Raw genomic sequence first — 24136 nt, 5'->3', positions numbered from 1 at the left:
TAGGAGAAAAGTCCGGGCCTCGAAAAAGTATCACGGCTCGGCTCAAATTGCATACAGCTCCTGGTCTGCTGAGAGTGTGGATCTGAGCGCTCAATCAGCATACCGTACCAAAGAGCAGCTGCCAGCAAGAAGAGACAGGCATCCTAACATGAGGTGGGAAAATTACTATTACAGGATGTTTAACCTTTTCTGCTCAGGCAGGCTGGCCCTATCGCCACATCTAACGGCTTCCCGTGATCGCTAGCCTGTGTGCGTCTGAAATATTACATTCACTGCTCTTTGTATGAGGCAGACTTAATGCCCATTATGCCCTCATGGACTGTCCACACTCACATTAAAATCATGCATTTGGAAACCCCCCTCTAGAAATCCTGCCTTTGCCCCTGCCCCACCTCGGCGCTCCTGCATGGTGCGTGCACCAATCTGCGCACCTTTTTAATGATTTCTATAGGATGTTTGATTGCGAGGTGACGCTGCTAATTGAGCCCAGTATAGTATGGTGAGGTAGTACTACGTGGAGTGTTTCCATTTAGGTCAGGACCTGCTTCATTATCCTTTAAGAATACGGATTATACCAGGGTTTTCCCATCCCAGATTTCCAGTCTGGCTGCAGCATTAATTCAGGATCACATCACCCATACAAGGGTCCTGGACTATCAGTCTGTAGATCTATTAAAGCACTTAGCAGTCAGTAACAGCTCATTTACTCAGGACCCTGAGGCCAGTACGTACTAAAGCTGGGTACACACTATACAGATATATCTGCAGATGATGGATGTTCGTACACACTGAACAACCATCATCTGTGTCTGCCCGCAGGTCCCGGCGACCAGGGGGCGTGTCCCGCCCCCCTCCTTGCGACTGCCGATCACCCGTACACACCTGCCGATGGACAGATGTGTCTGCAGCACAGCCAATGCGATATGTCGGTGAATGCACAGGTCACCGGGAAAATGGCAGCGGCGGCCATTTTCCCTGCACTGCGCGAACGATGGGAAAATGGTCACCGTTTTACAGCGCTGGACGCCCGCACCGACGTGGGACTCCGGAGAGGTATTATTATGGGTGCAGGGTGTGCGGTGCGGGGCCCCCCTGGACCCAGGGGCCCGTGTTCCCCGCACACCCTGCACCCATTATAGATACGCCCCTGCAGACCGCCCGTCCACACTTGCTGATGGACAGATATATTTGCAGATATATGTCCATCGGCTGTGCAGCACAGCCAATGCGGTATGTCTGTGAACGACATCGTTCACAGACATATTGCTGGTACACACTGGCTGATCAATTGATCGCCTAATACAGAGGTTCTCAAACTCAGTCCTCAGGACCCCACACAGGTCACATTTTCCAGGTCACCCAGCAGGTGCACAGGTGTAGTCATTACTCACTGACACATTTTAAAAGATCCAAAGGTGGAGCTAATCATTTCACTTGTGATTCTGTGGGGAGACCTGGAAAACATGCACTGTTTGGGGTCCTGGGGACCGAGTTTGAGAACCTGTGGCCCAATATATCTGTCAGTGTGTACCCAGCTTTACATTTAGATTTTCAGCACTTGCACAGCAGGAAAGCGGCTGTGTGATACCGTACAACTAAGATGCAAATACAGCAGGAGGCGTCCGAAGACACAGAATTGGATCACCATCCCGACCGGCCATAGCCCTCAGCCAGTGTGCGTAAGCTGAAACTTACTCAGACTGGCCATCGCAACTGGTTACAGTTGGTCTGCGTCCGCTGATGCGGACCCTGGGATTGGCACTACTGCAAAACGGGGGCGACGCGCTCCATATTGTACAACAGCCCTGGTCTCCGCCCTCATTCATGCTGCCGCTAAGGGGGGACTGCGAGCGATCGCCCAGGACCTGTTCTGCCCAGTCGCAGAACCCAAAACATCGGATTTGTCCATAAACCATCGGGTTGGCGTACAGCTTCGAATCAGGGCTTCCATGGGAATCTACCATTTGGCTGAGTGTTTTATGTATGGTGTGAACAGCACTATAGTCCTGACCATAACCTGTACACAATTATAATAATCTCTCCCCTCCTCTCACTGTATATCTGCTGCATGTATATACTCTGTATTAATCTCTGACATTACTTAAGTAAGGCTGGGAGCAAGGTCCCATTATGCCTCGGCATGCTGCTGGTACTTGCAGTTCCACACATTACCTTCCATCTGAATCCACAATGTCTGGCAGTCAGAGCGGCGCCCTCTAGTGGAAGTGACCGCAGACAGGTTACAGCTGACAGTCACAGCAGCGCCCTCTAGTGGAAGTGACCGCAGACAGGTTACAGCTGACAGTCACAGCAGCGCCCTCTAGTGGAAGTGACCGCAGACAGGTTACATCTGACAGCCACAGCAGCGCCCTCTAGTGGAAGTGACCGCAGACAGGTTACAGCTGACAGTCACAGCAGCGTCCTCTAGTGGAAGTGACCGCAGACAGGTTACATCTGACAGCCACAGCAACGCCCTCTAGTGGAAGAGACCGCAGACAGGTTACAGCTGACAGTCAGAGCGGCGCCCTCTAGTGGAAGTGACCGCAGACAGGTTACATCTGACAGCCACAGCAGCGCCCTCTAGTGGAAGAGACCGCAGACAGGTTACAGCTGACAGTCACAGCAGCGCCCTCTAGTGGAAGAGACCGCAGACAGGTTACAGCTGACAGTCACAGCAGCGCCCTCTAGTGGAAGTGACCGCAGACAGGTTACAGCTGACAGTCACAGCAGCGTCCTCTAGTGGAAGTGACCGCAGACAGGTTACAGCTGACAGTCACAGCAACGCCCTCTAGTGGAAGTGACCGCAGACAGGTTACAGCTGACAGTCACAGCAGCGTCCTCTAGTGGAAGTGACCGCAGACAGGTTACAGCTGACAGCCACAGCAACGCCCTCTAGTGGAAGTGACCGCAGACAGGTTACAGCTGACAGTCACAGCAGCGCCCTCTAGTGGAAGTGACCGCAGACAGGTTACAGCTGACAGCCACAGCAACGCCCTCTAGTGGAAGTGACCGCAGACAGGTTACAGCTGACAGTCACAGCAGCGCCCTCTAGTGGAAGTGACCGCAGACAGGTTACAGCTGACAGTCACAGCAGCGCCCTCTAGTGGAAGTGACCGCAGACAGGTTACAGCTGACAGTCACAGCAGCGCCCTCTAGTGGAAGTGACCGCAGACAGGTTACAGCTGACAGTCACAGCAGCGCCCTCTAGTGGAAGTGACCGCAGACAGGTTACAGCTGACAGTCACAGCAGCGCCCTCTAGTGGAAGTGACCGCAGAGAGGTTACAGCTGACAGTCACAGCAGCGCCCTCTAGTGGAAGTGACCGCAGACAGGTTACAGCTGACAGTCACAGCAGCGCCCTCTAGTGGAAGTGACCGCAGACAGGTTACAGCTGACAGTCACAGCAGCGCCCTCTAGTGGAAGTGACCGCAGACAGGTTACAGCTGACAGTCACAGCAACGCCCTCTAGTGGAAGTGACCGCAGACAGGTTACAGCTGACAGTCACAGCAGCGCCCTCTAGTGGAAGTGACCGCAGACAGGTTACAGCTGACAGTCACAGCAGCGCCCTCTAGTGGAAGTGACCGCAGACAGGTTACAGCTGACAGTCACAGCAGCGCCCTCTAGTGGAAGTGACCGCAGACAGGTTACAGCTGACAGTCACAGCAGCGTCCTCTAGTGGAAGTGACCGCAGACAGGTTACAGCTGACAGTCACAGCAGCGCCCTCTAGTGGAAGTGACCGCAGACAGGTTACAGCTGACAGTCACAGCAACGCCCTCTAGTGGAAGTGACCGCAGACAGGTTACAGCTGACAGCCACAGCAACGCCCTCTAGTGGAAGTGACCGCAGACAGGTTACAGCTGACAGCCACAGCAGCGCCCTCTAGTGGAAGTGACCGCAGACAGGTTACAGCTGACAGTCACAGCAGCGCCCTCTAGTGGAAGTGACCGCAGACAGGTTACAGCTGACAGTCACAGCAGCGCCCTCTAGTGGAAGTGACCGCAGACAGGTTACAGCTGACAGTCACAGCAGCGCCCTCTAGTGGAAGTGACCGCAGAGAGGTTACAGCTGACAGTCACAGCAGCGCCCTCTAGTGGAAGTGACCGCAGACAGGTTACAGCTGACAGTCACAGCAGCGCCCTCTAGTGGAAGTGACCGCAGACAGGTTACAGCTGACAGTCACAGCAACGCCCTCTAGTGGAAGTGACCGCAGACAGGTTACAGCTGACAGTCACAGCAGCGCCCTCTAGTGGAAGTGACCGCAGACAGGTTACAGCTGACAGTCACAGCAGCGCCCTCTAGTGGAAGTGACCGCAGACAGGTTACAGCTGACAGTCACAGCAGCGCCCTCTAGTGGAAGTGACCGCAGACAGGTTACAGCTGACAGTCACAGCAGCGCCCTCTAGTGGAAGTGACTGCATTCAGTATCCAAAGCGACCAGACAGACGCTTCCTGGAGCGGCCACGTTGGTGGAGGCTGAGAGACTCATCCAGTGTCGCAATAATATGAAGACAGAAGCTGTACAGGTGCCACAGCCAACACATTCTCAGCACTGGGCATGATCTGCCGCACACATACTCAGCACTGGGCATGACCTGCCGCACACATACTCAGCACTGGGCATAATCAACACACACATACTCAGCACTGGGCATAATCACCACACATATACTCAGCACTGGGCATGATCTGCCACACACATACTCAGCACTGGGCATAATCACCACACACATACTCAGCACTGGGCATGATCACCACACACATACTCAGCACTGGGCATAATCACCACACATATACTCAGCACTGGGCATGATCTGCCACACACATACTCAGCACTGGGCATAATCACCACACACATACTCAGCACTGGGCATGATCACCACACACATACTCAGCACTGGGCATGATCACCACACATATACTCAGCACTGGGCATGATCACCAAACACATACTCAGCACTGGGCATGATCACCACACATATACTCAGCACTGGGCATGATCTACCGCACACATACTCAGCACTGGGCATAATCACCACACACATACTCAGCACTGGGCATAATCACCACACACATACTCAGCACTGGGCATAATCACACACATACTCAGCACTGGGCATGATCTGCCGCACACATACTCAGCACTGGGCATAATCACCACACACATACTCAGCACTGGGCATAATCACCACACACATACTCAGCACTGGGCATGATCACCACACACATACTCAGCACTGGGCATGATCTGCCACACACATACTCAGCACTGGGCATAATCACCACACACATACTCAGCACTGGGCATGATCACCACACACATACTCAGCACTGGGCATGATCACCACACACATACTCAGCACTGGGCATAATCACCACACACATACTCAGCACTGGGCATGATAACCACACACATACTCAGCACTGGGCATGATCACCACACACATACTCAGCACTGGGCATGATCACCACACACATACTCAGCACTGGGCATGACCTGCCACACACATACTCAGCACTGGGCATGATCTGCCACACACATACTCAGCACTGGGCATGATCTGCCACACACATACTCAGCACTGGGCATGATCACCACACACATACTCAGCACTGGGCATGATCTACCACACACATACTCAGCACTGGGCATGATCTGCCACACACATACTCAGCACAGGGCATGATCTGCCACACACATACTCCGCACTGGGCATAATCACCACACACATACTCCGCACTGGGCATAATCACCACACACATACTCAGCACTGGGCATAATCACCACACACATACTCAGCACTGGGCATAATCACCACACACATACACAGCACTGGGCATGATCTACCACACACATACTCAGCACTGGGCATGATCACCACACACATACTCAGCACTGGGCATGATCTGCCACACACATACTCAGCACTGGGCATGATCTGCCACACACATACTCAGCACTGGGCATAATCACCACACACATAGTCAGCACTGGGCATGATCACCACACACATACTCAGCACTGGGCATAATCACCACACACATACTCAGCACTGGGCATGATCTACCACACACATACTCAGCACTGGGCATGATCTACCACACACATACTCAGCACTGGGCATGATCTACCACACACATACTCAGCACTGGGCATGATCTACCACACACATACTCAGCACTGGGCATAATCACCACACACATACTCAGCACTGGGCATGATCTACCACACATACTCAGCACTGGGCATGATCTACCACACACATACTCAGCACTGGGCATGATCACCACACACATACTCAGCACTGGGCATGATCTACCACACATACTCAGCACTGGGCATGATCTGCCACACACATACTCATCACTGGGCATGATCTGCCACACACATACTCAGCACTGGGCATGATCTGCCACACACATACTCAGCACTGGGCATGATCTGCCACACACATACTCAGCACTGGGCATGATCTACCGCACACATACTCAGCACTGGGCATGATCACCACACACATACTCAGCACTGGGCATGATCACCACACACATACTCAGCACTGGGCATAGTCACCACACACATACTCAGCACTGGGCATGATCTGCCACACACATACTAAGCACTGGGCATGATCTGCCACACACATACTCAGCACTGGGCATGATCTGCCACACACATACTCAGCACTGGGCATGATCACCACACACATACTCAGCACTGGGCATGATCACCACACACATACTCAGCACTGGGCATGATCACCACACACATACTCAGCACTGGGCATGATCACCACACACATACTCAGCACTGGGCATGATCTGCCACACACATACTCAGCACTGGGCATGATTTACCACACACATACTCAGCACTGAGCATGATCACCACACACATACTCAGCACTGGGCATGATCTGCCACACACATACTCAGCACTGGGCATGATCTACCACACACATACTCAGCACTGTGCATAATCACCACACATATACTCAGCACTGGGCATGATCTACCGCACACATACTCAGCACTGGGCATGATCTACCGCACACATACTCAGCACTGGGCATGATCTACCGCACACATACTCAGCACTGGGCATGATCTACCGCACACATACTCAGCACTGGGCATGATCTGCCACACACATACTCAGCACTGGGCATGATTTGCCACACACATACTCAGCATTGGGCATAATCACCACACACATACTCAGCACTGGGCATAATCACCACACACATACTCAGCACTGGGCATGATCTACCGCACACATACTCAGCACTGGGCGCACTGGTCATAATCACCACACACATACTCAGCACTGTGCATGATCACCTCACACATACTCAGCACTGGGCATGATCTACCGCACACATACTCAGCACTGGGTATAATCACCACACACATACTCAGCACTGGGCATGATCTACCGCACACATACTCAGCACTGGGCATGATCTACCGCACACATACTCAGCACTGTGCATAATCACCACACATACTCAGCACTGGGCATGATCTAACGCACACATACTCAGCACTGGGCATGATCTACCGCACACATACTCAGCACTGGGCATGATCTGCCACACACATACTCAGCACTGGGCATGATTTGCCACACACATACTCAGCACTGGGCATAATCACCACACACATACTCAGCACTGGGCATAATCACCACACACATACTCAGCACTAGGCATGATCTACCGCACACATACTCAGCACTGGGCGCACTGGGCATAATCACCACACACATACTCAGCACTGTGCATGATCACCACACACATACTCAGCACTGGGCATGATCTACCGCACACATACTCAGCACTGGGCATAATCACCACACACATACTCAGCACTGGGCATGATCTACCGCACACATACTCAGCACTGGGCATGATCTACCGCACACATACTCAGCACTGGGCATCATCTACCGCACACATACTCAGCACTGGGCATGATCTACCGCACACATACTCAGCACTGGGCATGATCTGCCACACACATACTCAGCACTGGGCATGATCTGCCGCACACATACTCAGCACTGGGCATGATCTGCCGCACACATACTCAGCACTGGGCATAATCACCACACACATACTCAGCACTGGGCATAATCACCACACACATACTCAGCACTGGGCATAATCACCACACACATACTCAGCACTGGGCATGATCTACCACACATACTCAGCACTGGGCATGATCTACCACACACATACTCAGCACTGGGCATGATCACCACACACATACTCAGCACTGGGCATGATCTACCACACATACTCAGCACTGGGCATGATCTGCCACACACATACTCATCACTGGGCATGATCTTCCACACACATACTCAGCACTGGGCATGATCTGCCGCACACATACTCAGCACTGGGCATAATCACCACACACATACTCAGCACTGGGCATAATCACCACACACATACTCAGCACTGGGCATGATCTACCGCACTCATACTCAGCACTGGGCATGATCTACCGCACACATACGCAGCACTGGGCATGATCTGCCGCACACATACTCAGCACTGGGCATGATCTACCGCACACATACTCAGCACTGGGCATGATCTACCGCACACATACTCAGCACTGGGCATGATCTACCGCACACATACTCAGCACTGGGCATGATCTACCACACACATACTCAGCACTGGGCATGATCTACCACACACATACTCAGCACTGGGCATGATCTACCGCACACATACTCAGCACTGGGCATGATCTACCGCACACATACTCAGCACTGGGCATGATCTACCGCACACATACTCAGCACTGGGCATGATCACCACACACATACTCAGCACTGGGCATGATCACCACACACATACTCAGCACTGGGCATGATCTACCACACACATACTCAGCACTGGGCATGATCACCACACACATACTCAGCACTGGGCATGATCTGCCACACACATACTCAGCACTGGGCATGATCTGCCACACACATACTCAGCACTGGGTATAATCACCACACACATACTCAGCACTGGGCATGATCACCACACACATACGCAGCACTGGGCATGATCTGCCACACACATACGCAGCACTGGGCATGATCTGCCACACACATACTCAGCACTGGGCATGATCTGCCGCACACATACTCAGCACTGGGCATGATCTGCCGCACACATACTCAGCACTGGGCATGATCTGCCGCACACATACTCAGCACTGGGCATGATCTGCCACACACATACTCAGCACTGGGCTTGATCACCACACACATACTCAGCACTGGGCATAATCACCACACACATACTCAGCACTGGGCATGATCTGCCACACACATACTCAGCACTGGGCATGATCTGCCACACACATACTCAGCACTGGGCATGATCTACCGCACACATACTCAGCACTGGGCATGATCTACCGCACACATACTCAGCACTGTGCATAATCAACACACATATACTCAGCACTGGGCATGATCTACCGCACACATACTCAGCACTGGGCATGACCTACCGCACACATACTCAGCACTGGGCATGACCTGCCACACACATACTCAGCACTGGGCATGATCTGCCACATACATACTCAGCACTGGGCATGATCTGCCACACACATACTCAGCACTGGGCATAATCACCACACACATACTCAGCACTGGGCATGATCTACCGCACACATACTCAGCACTGGGCATGATCTACCGCACACATATACTCAGCACTGGGCATGATCTGCCACACACACACTCAGCACTGGGGATGATCTGCCACACACATACTCAGCACTGGGCATGATCTACCGCACACATATACTCAGCACTGGGCATGATCTGCCACACACATACTCAGCACTGGGCATGATCTGCCACACACATACTCAGCACTGGGCATGATCTGCCACACACATACTCAGCACTGGACATGATCTGCCACACACATACTCAGCACTGGGCATGATCTGCCACACACATACTCAGCACTGGGCAATATCTGCCACACACATACTCAGCACTGGGCATGATCTGCCACACACATACTCAGCACTGGGCATGATCACCACACACATAGTCAGCACTGGGCATGACCTGCCACACACATACTCAGCACACACATACTCAGCACTGGGCATAATCACCACACACATACTCAGCACTGGGCATGATCTGCCACACACATACTCAGCACTGGGCATGATCTGCCACACACATACTCAGCACTGGGCATTATCACCACACACATACTCAGCACTGGGCATGACCTGCCACACACATACTCAGCACTGGGCATGATCACCACACACATACTCAGCACTGTGCATAATCACCACACATATACTCAGCACTGGGCATGATCTACCGCACACATACTCAGCACTGGGCATGATCTGCCGCACACATACTCAGCACTGGGCATGATCTACCGCACACATACTCAGCACTGGGCATGATCTACCGCACACATACTCAGCACTGGGCATGATCTGCCACACACATACTCAGCACTGGGCATGATTTGCCACACACATACTCAGCACTGGGCATAATCACCACACACATACTCAGCACTGGGCATAATCACCACACACATACTCAGCACTGGGCATGATCTACCGCACACATACTCAGCACTGGGCGCACTGGGCATAATCACCACACACATACTCAGCACTGTGCATGATCACCTCACACATACTCAGCACTGGGCATGATCTACCGCACACATACTCAGCACTGGGTATAATCACCACACACATACACAGCACTGGGCATGATCTACCGCACACATACTCAGCACTGTGCATGATCTACCGCACACATACTCAGCACTGTGCATAATCACCACACATATACTCAGCACTGGGCATGATCTAACGCACACATACTCAGCACTGGGCATGATCTACCGCACACATACTCAGCACTGGGCATGATCTGCCACACACATACTCAGCACTGGGCATGATTTGCCACACACATACTCAGCACTGGGCATAATCACCACACACATACTCAGCACTGGGCATAATCACCACACACATACTCAGCACTAGGCATGATCTACCGCACACATACTCAGCACTGGGCGCACTGGGCATAATCACCACACACATACTCAGCACTGTGCATGATCACCACACACATACTCAGCACTGGGCATGATCTACCGCACACATACTCAGCACTGGGCATGATCTACCACACACATACTCAGCACTGGGCATGATCTACCACACACATACTCAGCACTGGGCATGATCTACCACACACATACTCAGCACTGGGCATGATCTACCACACACATACTCAGCACTGGGCATAATCACCACACACATACTCAGCACTGGGCATGATCTACCACACATACTCAGCACTGGGCATGATCTACCACACACATACTCAGCACTGGGCATGATCACCACACACATACTCAGCACTGGGCATGATCTACCACACATACTCAGCACTGGGCATGATCTGCCACACACATACTCATCACTGGGCATGATCTGCCACACACATACTCAGCACTGGGCATGATCTGCCACACACATACTCAGCACTGGGCATGATCTGCCACACACATACTCAGCACTGGGCATGATCTACCGCACACATACTCAGCACTGGGCATGATCACCACACACATACTCAGCACTGGGCATGATCACCACACACATACTCAGCACTGGGCATAGTCACCACACACATACTCAGCACTGGGCATGATCTGCCACACACATACTAAGCACTGGGCATGATCTGCCACACACATACTCAGCACTGGGCATGATCTGCCACACACATACTCAGCACTGGGCATGATCACCACACACATACTCAGCACTGGGCATGATCACCACACACATACTCAGCACTGGGCATGATCACCACACACATACTCAGCACTGGGCATGATCACCACACACATACTCAGCACTGGGCATGATCTGCCACACACATACTCAGCACTGGGCATGATTTACCACACACATACTCAGCACTGAGCATGATCACCACACACATACTCAGCACTGGGCATGATCTGCCACACACATACTCAGCACTGGGCATGATCTACCACACACATACTCAGCACTGTGCATAATCACCACACATATACTCAGCACTGGGCATGATCTACCGCACACATACTCAGCACTGGGCATGATCTACCGCACACATACTCAGCACTGGGCATGATCTACCGCACACATACTCAGCACTGGGCATGATCTACCGCACACATACTCAGCACTGGGCATGATCTGCCACACACATACTCAGCACTGGGCATGATTTGCCACACACATACTCAGCATTGGGCATAATCACCACACACATACTCAGCACTGGGCATAATCACCACACACATACTCAGCACTGGGCATGATCTACCGCACACATACTCAGCACTGGGCGCACTGGTCATAATCACCACACACATACTCAGCACTGTGCATGATCACCTCACACATACTCAGCACTGGGCATGATCTACCGCACACATACTCAGCACTGGGTATAATCACCACACACATACTCAGCACTGGGCATGATCTACCGCACACATACTCAGCACTGGGCATGATCTACCGCACACATACTCAGCACTGTGCATAATCACCACACATACTCAGCACTGGGCATGATCTAACGCACACATACTCAGCACTGGGCATGATCTACCGCACACATACTCAGCACTGGGCATGATCTGCCACACACATACTCAGCACTGGGCATGATTTGCCACACACATACTCAGCACTGGGCATAATCACCACACACATACTCAGCACTGGGCATAATCACCACACACATACTCAGCACTAGGCATGATCTACCGCACACATACTCAGCACTGGGCGCACTGGGCATAATCACCACACACATACTCAGCACTGTGCATGATCACCACACACATACTCAGCACTGGGCATGATCTACCGCACACATACTCAGCACTGGGCATAATCACCACACACATACTCAGCACTGGGCATGATCTACCGCACACATACTCAGCACTGGGCATGATCTACCGCACACATACTCAGCACTGGGCATCATCTACCGCACACATACTCAGCACTGGGCATGATCTACCGCACACATACTCAGCACTGGGCATGATCTGCCACACACATACTCAGCACTGGGCATGATCTGCCGCACACATACTCAGCACTGGGCATGATCTGCCGCACACATACTCAGCACTGGGCATAATCACCACACACATACTCAGCACTGGGCATAATCACCACACACATACTCAGCACTGGGCATAATCACCACACACATACTCAGCACTGGGCATGATCTACCACACATACTCAGCACTGGGCATGATCTACCACACACATACTCAGCACTGGGCATGATCACCACACACATACTCAGCACTGGGCATGATCTACCACACATACTCAGCACTGGGCATGATCTGCCACACACATACTCATCACTGGGCATGATCTGCCACACACATACTCAGCACTGGGCATGATCTGCCGCACACATACTCAGCACTGGGCATAATCACCACACACATACTCAGCACTGGGCATAATCACCACACACATACTCAGCACTGGGCATGATCTACCGCACTCATACTCAGCACTGGGCATGATCTACCGCACACATACGCAGCACTGGGCATGATCTGCCGCACACATACTCAGCACTGGGCATGATCTACCGCACACATACTCAGCACTGGGCATGATCTACCGCACACATACTCAGCACTGGGCATGATCTACCGCACACATACTCAGCACTGGGCATGATCTACCACACACATACTCAGCACTGGGCATGATCTACCACACACATACTCAGCACTGGGCATGATCTACCGCACACATACTCAGCACTGGGCATGATCTACCGCACACATACTCAGCACTGGGCATGATCTACCGCACACATACTCAGCACTGGGCATGATCACCACACACATACTCAGCACTGGGCATGATCACCACACACATACTCAGCACTGGGCATGATCTACCACACACATACTCAGCACTGGGCATGATCACCACACACATACTCAGCACTGGGCATGATCTGCCACACACATACTCAGCACTGGGCATGATCTGCCACACACATACTCAGCACTGGGTATAATCACCACACACATACTCAGCACTGGGCATGATCACCACACACATACGCAGCACTGGGCATGATCTGCCACACACATACGCAGCACTGGGCATGATCTGCCACACACATACTCAGCACTGGGCATGATCTGCCGCACACATACTCAGCACTGGGCATGATCTGCCGCACACATACTCAGCACTGGGCATGATCTGCCGCACACATACTCAGCACTGGGCATGATCTGCCACACACATACTCAGCACTGGGCTTGATCACCACACACATACTCAGCACTGGGCATAATCACCACACACATACTCAGCACTGGGCATGATCTGCCACACACATACTCAGCACTGGGCATGATCTGCCACACACATACTCAGCACTGGGCATGATCTACCGCACACATACTCAGCACTGGGCATGATCTACCGCACACATACTCAGCACTGTGCATAATCAACACACATATACTCAGCACTGGGCATGATCTACCGCACACATACTCAGCACTGGGCATGACCTACCGCACACATACTCAGCACTGGGCATGACCTGCCACACACATACTCAGCACTGGGCATGATCTGCCACATACATACTCAGCACTGGGCATGATCTGCCACACACATACTCAGCACTGGGCATAATCACCACACACATACTCAGCACTGGGCATGATCTACCGCACACATACTCAGCACTGGGCATGATCTACCGCACACATATACTCAGCACTGGGCATGATCTGCCACACACACACTCAGCACTGGGGATGATCTGCCACACACATACTCAGCACTGGGCATGATCTACCGCACACATATACTCAGCACTGGGCATGATCTGCCACACACATACTCAGCACTGGGCATGATCTGCCACACACATACTCAGCACTGGGCATGATCTGCCACACACATACTCAGCACTGGACATGATCTGCCACACACATACTCAGCACTGGGCATGATCTGCCACACACATACTCAGCACTGGGCAATATCTGCCACACACATACTCAGCACTGGGCATGATCTGCCACACACATACTCAGCACTGGGCATGATCACCACACACATAGTCAGCACTGGGCATGACCTGCCACACACATACTCAGCACACACATACTCAGCACTGGGCATAATCACCACACACATACTCAGCACTGGGCATGATCTGCCACACACATACTCAGCACTGGGCATGATCTGCCACACACATACTCAGCACTGGGCATTATCACCACACACATACTCAGCACTGGGCATGACCTGCCACACACATACTCAGCACTGGGCATGATCACCACACACATACTCAGCACTGTGCATAATCACCACACATATACTCAGCACTGGGCATGATCTACCGCACACATACTCAGCACTGGGCATGATCTGCCGCACACATACTCAGCACTGGGCATGATCTACCGCACACATACTCAGCACTGGGCATGATCTACCGCACACATACTCAGCACTGGGCATGATCTGCCACACACATACTCAGCACTGGGCATGATTTGCCACACACATACTCAGCACTGGGCATAATCACCACACACATACTCAGCACTGGGCATAATCACCACACACATACTCAGCACTGGGCATGATCTACCGCACACATACTCAGCACTGGGCGCACTGGGCATAATCACCACACACATACTCAGCACTGTGCATGATCACCTCACACATACTCAGCACTGGGCATGATCTACCGCACACATACTCAGCACTGGGTATAATCACCACACACATACACAGCACTGGGCATGATCTACCGCACACATACTCAGCACTGTGCATGATCTACCGCACACATACTCAGCACTGTGCATAATCACCACACATATACTCAGCACTGGGCATGATCTAACGCACACATACTCAGCACTGGGCATGATCTACCGCACACATACTCAGCACTGGGCATGATCTGCCACACACATACTCAGCACTGGGCATGATTTGCCACACACATACTCAGCACTGGGCATAATCACCACACACATACTCAGCACTGGGCATAATCACCACACACATACTCAGCACTAGGCATGATCTACCGCACACATACTCAGCACTGGGCGCACTGGGCATAATCACCACACACATACTCAGCACTGTGCATGATCACCACACACATACTCAGCACTGGGCATGATCTACCGCACACATACTCAGCACTGGGCATAATCACCACACACATACTCAGCACTGGGCATGATCTACCGCACACATACTCAGCACTGGGCATGATCTACCGCACACATACTCAGCACTGGGCATCATCTACCGCACACATACTCAGCACTGGGCATGATCTACCGCACACATACTCAGCACTGGGCATGATCTGCCACACACATACTCAGCACTGGGCATGATCTGCCGCACACATACTCAGCACTGGGCATGATCTGCCGCACACATACTCAGCACTGGGCATAATCACCACACACATACTCAGCACTGGGCATGATCTACCGCACACATACTCAGCACTGGGCATGATCTGCCGCACACATACTCAGCACTGGGCATGATCACCACACACATACTCAGCACTGGGCATGATCTACCGCACACATACTCCGCACTGGGCATGATCTACCGCACACATACTCAGCACTGGGCATGATCTGCCGCACACATACTCAGCACTGGGCATGATCTACCGCACACATACTCAGCACTGGGCATGATCTACCACACACATACTCAGCACTGGGCATGATCTACCGCACACATACTCAGCACTGGGCATGATCTACCGCACACATACTCAGCACTGGGCATGATCTACCGCACACATACTCAGCACTGGGCATGATCACCACACACATACTCAGCACTGGGCATGATCTACCACACACATACTCAGCACTGGGCATGATCACCACACACATACTCAGCACTGGGCATGATCTACCACACACATACTCAGCACTGGGCATGATCACCACACACATACTCAGCACTGGGCATGATCTGCCACACACATACTCAGCACTGGGCATGATCTGCCACACACATACTCAGCACTGGGTATAATCACCACACACATACTCAGCACTGGGCATGATCAACACACACATACGCAGCACTGGGCATGATCTGCCACACACATACTCAGCACTGGGCATGATCTGCCGCACACATACTCAGCACTGGGCATGATCTACCGCACACATACTCAGCACTGGGCATGATCTGCCGCACACATACTCAGCACTGGGCATGATCTGCCACACACATACTCAGCACTGGGCTTGATCACCACACACATACTCAGCACTGGGCATAATCACCACACACATACTCAGCACTGGGCATGATCTGCCACACACATACTCAGCACTGGGCATGATCTGCCACACACATACTCAGCACTGGGCATGATCTACCGCACACATACTCAGCACTGGGCATGATCTACCACACACATACTCAGCACTGTGCATAATCAACACACATATACTCAGCACTGGGCATGATCTACCGCACACATACTCAGCACTGGGCATGACCTACCGCACACATACTCAGCACTGGGCATGACCTGCCACACACATACTCAGCACTGGGCATGATCTGCCACACACATACTCAGCACTGGGCATGATCTGCCACACACATACTCAGCACTGGGCATAATCACCACACACATACTCAGCACTGGGCATGATCTACCGCACACATACTCAGCACTGGGCATGATCTACCGCACACATATACTCAGCACTGGGCATGATCTGCCACACACATACTCAGCACTGGGGATGATCTGCCACACACATACTCAGCACTGGGCATGATCTACCGCACACATATACTCAGCACTGGGCATGATCTGCCACACACATACTCAGCACTGGGCATGATCTGCCACACACATACTCAGCACTGGGCATGATCTGCCACACACATACTCAGCACTGGACATGATCTGCCACACACATACTCAGCACTGGGCATGATCTGCCACACACATACTCAGCACTGGGCAATATCTGCCACACACATACTCAGCACTGGGCATGATCTGCCACACACATACTCAGCACTGGGCATGATCACCACACACATACTCAGCACTGGGCATGACCTGCCACACACATACTCAGCACACACATACTCAGCACTGGGCATAATCACCACACACATACTCAGCACTGGGCATGATCTGCCACACACATACTCAGCACTGGGCATGATCTGCCACACACATACTCAGCACTGGGCATTATCACCACACACATACTCAGCACTGGGCATGACCTGCCACACACATACTCAGCACTGGGCATGATCACCACACACATACTCAGCACTGGGCATGATCACCACACACATACTCAGCACTGGGCATAATCAACACACACATACTCAGCACTGGGCATGATCTGGCACACACATACTCAGCACTGGGCATGATCTGCCACACACATACTCAGCACTGGGCATGATCTACCGTACACATACTCAGCACTGGGCATGATCTACCGCACACATACTCAGCACTGGGCATAATCACCACACACATACTCAGCACTGGGCATGATCTACCGCACACATACTCAGCACTGGGCGCACTGGGCATAATCACCACACACATACTCAGCACTGTGCATGATCACCTCACACATACTCAGCACTGGGCATGATCTACCGCACACATACTCAGCACTGGGTATAATCACCACACACATACTCAGCACTGGGCATGATCTACCGCACACATACTCAGCACTGGGCATGATCTACCGCACACATACTCAGCACTGTGCATAATCACCACACATATACTCAGCACTGGGCATGATCTAACGCACACATACTCAGCACTGGGCATGATCTACCGCACACATACTCAGCACTGGGCATGATCTGCCACACACATACTCAGCACTGGGCATGATTTGCCACACACATACTCAGCACTGGGCATAATCACCACACACATACTCAGCACTGGGCATAATCACCACACACATACTCAGCACTAGGCATGATCTACCGCACACATACTCAGCACTGGGCGCACTGGGCATAATAACCACACACATACTCAGCACTGTGCATGATCACCACACACATACTCAGCACTGGGCATGATCTACCGCACACATACTCAGCACTGGGGATAATCACCACACACATACTCAGCACTGGGCATGATCTGCCACACACATACTCAGCACTGGGCATGATCTGCCACACACATACTCAGCACTGGACATGATCTGCCACACACATACTCAGCACTGGGCATGATCTGCCACACACATACTCAGCACTGGGCAATATCTGCCACACACATACTCAGCACTGGGCATGATCTGCCACACACATACTCAGCACTGGGCATGATCACCACACACATACTCAGCACTGGGCATGACCTGCCACACACATACTCAGCACACACATACTCAGCACTGGGCATAATCACCACACACATACTCAGCACTGGGCATGATCTGCCACACACATACTCAGCACTGGGCATGATCTGCCACACACATACTCAGCACTGGGCATTATCACCACACACATACTCAGCACTGGGCATGACCTGCCACACACATACTCAGCACTGGGCATGATCACCACACACATACTCAGCACTGGGCATGATCACCACACACATACTCAGCACTGGGCATAATCAACACACACATACTCAGCACTGGGCATGATCTGGCACACACATACTCAGCACTGGGCATGATCTGCCACACACATACTCAGCACTGGGCATGATCTACCGCACACATACTCAGCACTGGGCATGATCTACCGCACACATACTCAGCACTGGGCATAATCACCACACACATACTCAGCACTGGGCATGATCTACCGCACACATACTCAGCACTGGGCGCACTGGGCATAATCACCACACACATACTCAGCACAGTGCATGATCACCTCACACATACTCAGCACTGGGCATGATCTACCGCACACATACTCAGCACTGGGTATAATCACCACACACATACTCAGCACTGGGCATGATCTACCGCACACATACTCAGCACTGGGCATGATCTACCGCACACATACTCAGCACTGTGCATAATCACCACACATATACTCAGCACTGGGCATGATCTAACGCACACATACTCAGCACTGGGCATGATCTACCGCACACATACTCAGCACTGGGCATGATCTGCCACACACATACTCAGCACTGGGCATGATTTGCCACACACATACTCAGCACTGGGCATAATCACCACACACATACTCAGCACTGGGCATAATCACCACACACATACTCAGCACTAGGCATGATCTACCGCACACATACTCAGCACTGGGCGCACTGGGCATAATCACCACACACATACTCAGCACTGTGCATGATCACCACACACATACTCAGCACTGGGCATGATCTACCGCACACATACTCAGCACTGGGGATAATCACCACACACATACTCAGCACTGGGCATGATCTACCGCACACATACTCAGCACTGGGCATGATCTACCGCACACATACTCAGCACTGGGCATCATCTACCGCACACATACTCAGCACTGGGCATGATCTACGGCACACATACTCAGCACTGGGCATGATCTGCCACACACATACTCAGCACTGGGCATGATCTGCCGCACACATACTCAGCACTGGGCATGATCTGCCGCACACATACTCAGCACTGGGCATAATCACCACACACATACTCAGCACTGGGCATAATCACCACACACATACTCAGCACTGGGCATGATCTACCGCACACATACTCAGCACTGGGCATGATCTACCACACACATACTCAGCACTGGGCATGATCTACCACACACATACTCAGCACTGGGCATGATCTACCACACACATACTCAGCACTGGGCATGATCTACCGCACACATACTCAGCACTGGGCATGATCTACCGCACACATACTCAGCACTGGGCATGATCACCACACACATACTCAGCACTGGGCATGATCTACCACACACATACTCAGCACTGGGCATGATCACCACACACATACTCAGCACTGGGCATGATCTACCACACACATACTCAGCACTGGGCATGATCACCACACACATACTCAGCACTGGGCATGATCTGCCACACACATACTCAGCACTGGGCATGATCTGCCACACACATACTCAGCACTGGGTATAATCACCACACACATACTCAGCACTGGGCATGATCACCACACACATACGCAGCACTGGGCATGATCTGCCACACACATACTCAGCACTGGGCATGATCTGCCGCACACATACTCAGCACTGGGCATGATCTACCGCACACATACTCAGCACTGGGCATGATCTGCCGCACACATACTCAGCACTGGGCATGATCTGCCACACACATACTCAGCACTGGGCTTGATCACCACACACATACTCAGCACTGGGCATAATCACCACACACATACTCAGCACTGGGCATGATCTGCCACACACATACTCAGCACTGGGCATGATCTGCCACACACATACTCAGCATTGGGCATGATCTGCCACACACATACTCAGCACTGGGCATGATCACCACACACATACTCAGCACTGGGCATGATCACCACACACATACTCAGCACTGGGCATGATCTGCCACACACATACTCAGCACTGGGCATGACCTGCCACACACATACTCAGCACACACATACTCAGCACTGGGCATAATCACCACACACATACTCAGCACTGGGCATGATCTGCCACACACATACTCAGCACTGGGCATGATCTGCCACACACATACTCAGCACTGGGCATTATCACCACACACATACTCAGCACTGGGCATGACCTGCCACACACATACTCAGCACTGGGCATGATCACCACACACATACTCAGCACTGGGCATGATCACCACACACATACTCAGCACTGGGCATAATCAACACACACATACTCAGCACTGGGCATGATCTGGCACACACATACTCAGCACTGGGCATGATCTGCCACACACATACTCAGCACTGGGCATGATCTACCGCACACATACTCAGCACTGGGCATGATCTACCGCACACATACTCAGCACTGGGCATAATCACCACACACATACTCAGCACTGGGCATGATCTACCGCACACATACTCAGCACTGGGCATAATCACCACACACATACTCAGCACTGGGCATAATCACCACACACATACTCAGCACTGGGCATGATCTACCGCACACATTCTCAGCACTGGGCATGATCTACCGCACACATACTCAGCACTGGGCATGATCACCACACACATACTCAGCACTGGGCATGATCACCACACACATACTCAGCACTGGGCATGATCACCACACACATACTCAGCACTGGGCATGATCTACCACACATACTCAGCACTGGGCATGATCTGCCACACACATACTCAGCACTGGGCATGATCTACCGCACACATACTCAGCACTGGGCATGATCACCACACACATACTCAGCACTGGGCATGATCACCACACACATACTCAGCACTGGGCATGATCACCACACACATACTCAGCACTGGGCATGATCACCACACACATACTCAGCACTGGGCATGATCTGCCACACACATACTCAGCACTGGGCATGATCTGCCACACACATACTCAGCACTGGGCATGATCACCACACACATACTCAGCACTGGGCATGATCTGCCACACACATACTCAGCACTGGGCATAATCACCACACACATACGCAGCACTGGGCATGATCACCACACACATACTCAGCACTGGGCATGATCACCACACACATACTCAGCACTGGGCATGATCTGCCACACACATACTCAGCACTGGGCATGATCTGCCACACACATACTCAGCACTGGGCATAATCACCACACACATACGCAGCACTGGGCATGATCACCACACACATACTCAGCACTGGGCATGATCACCACACACATACTCAGCACTGGGCATGATCTACCGCACACATACTCAGCACTGGGCATGATCACCACACACATACTCAGCACTGGGCATGATCTGCCACACACATACTCAGCACTGGGCATGATCTACCACACACATACTCAGCACTGAGCATGATCACCACACACATACTCAGCACTGGGCATGATCTGCCACACACATACTCAGCACTGGGCATGATCTACCACACACATACTCAGCACTGTGCATAATCAACACACACATACTCAGCACTGGGCATGATCTACCGCACACATACTCAGCACTGGGCATGACCTACCGCACACATACTCAGCACTGGGCATGATCTGCCGCACACATACTCAGCACTGGGCATGATCTGCCACACACATACTCAGCACTGGGCATAATCACCACACACATACTCAGCACTGGGCATGATCTACCGCACACATACTCAGCACTGGGCATGATCTACCGCACACATATACTCAGCACTGGGCATGATCTGCCACACACATACTCAGAACTGGGGATGATCTGCCACACACATACTCAGCACTGGGCATGATCTACTGCACACATACTCAGCACTGGGCATAATCACCACACACATACTCAGCACTGGGCATAATCACCACACACATACTCAGCACTGGGCATGATCTACCGCACACATTCTCAGCACTGGGCATGATCTACCGCACACATACTCAGCACTGGGCATGATCACCACACACATACTCAGCACTGTGCATAATCTACCGCACACATACTCAGCTCTGTGCATAATCACCACACACATACTCAGCACTGGGCATGATCTGCCACACACATACTCAGCACTGGGCATGATCACCACACACATACTCAGCACTGGGCATGATCACCACACACATACTCAGCACTGGGCATGATCACCGCACACATACTCTGCACTGGGCATGATCTACCGCACACATACTCAGCACTGGGCATGATCTACCGCACACATACTCAGCACTGGGCATGACCTACCACACACATACTCAGCACTGGGCATGATCACCACACACA

The 24136-nt window shown here is 52.0% G+C and overlaps 1 protein-coding gene across 2 annotated transcripts in view; it reads left to right on the top strand.

The window, feature by feature from the left end:
* The first annotated feature begins 4431 nt into the window (after nt 1–4431).
* Nucleotides 4432–24136, top strand: part of CUNH1orf141 (chromosome unknown C1orf141 homolog) — a 75565-nt gene continuing 55860 nt past the window's right edge. Inside the window, exon 1 of one of the 2 annotated variants that reach the window (XM_088466553.1) lies at nt 4432–4524. In XM_088466553.1, the coding sequence (XP_088322679.1) occupies nt 4504–4524 (21 nt within the window). In that variant the 5' untranslated portion in view covers nt 4432–4503. The remainder of the gene's footprint in view (nt 4525–24136) is intronic. The other variant, XM_088466551.1, reaches the window with a different exon arrangement.

This window comes from Taudactylus pleione, unplaced genomic scaffold, assembly GCF_031769625.1.
Source record: "Taudactylus pleione unplaced genomic scaffold, aTauple2 ptg003505l, whole genome shotgun sequence".
NCBI classification, from domain to species: Eukaryota; Metazoa; Chordata; class Amphibia; order Anura; family Myobatrachidae; genus Taudactylus; species Taudactylus pleione.
Note: the sequence above shows the minus strand (reverse complement) of the source record. Positions and strands in the feature narration are given on the sequence as shown.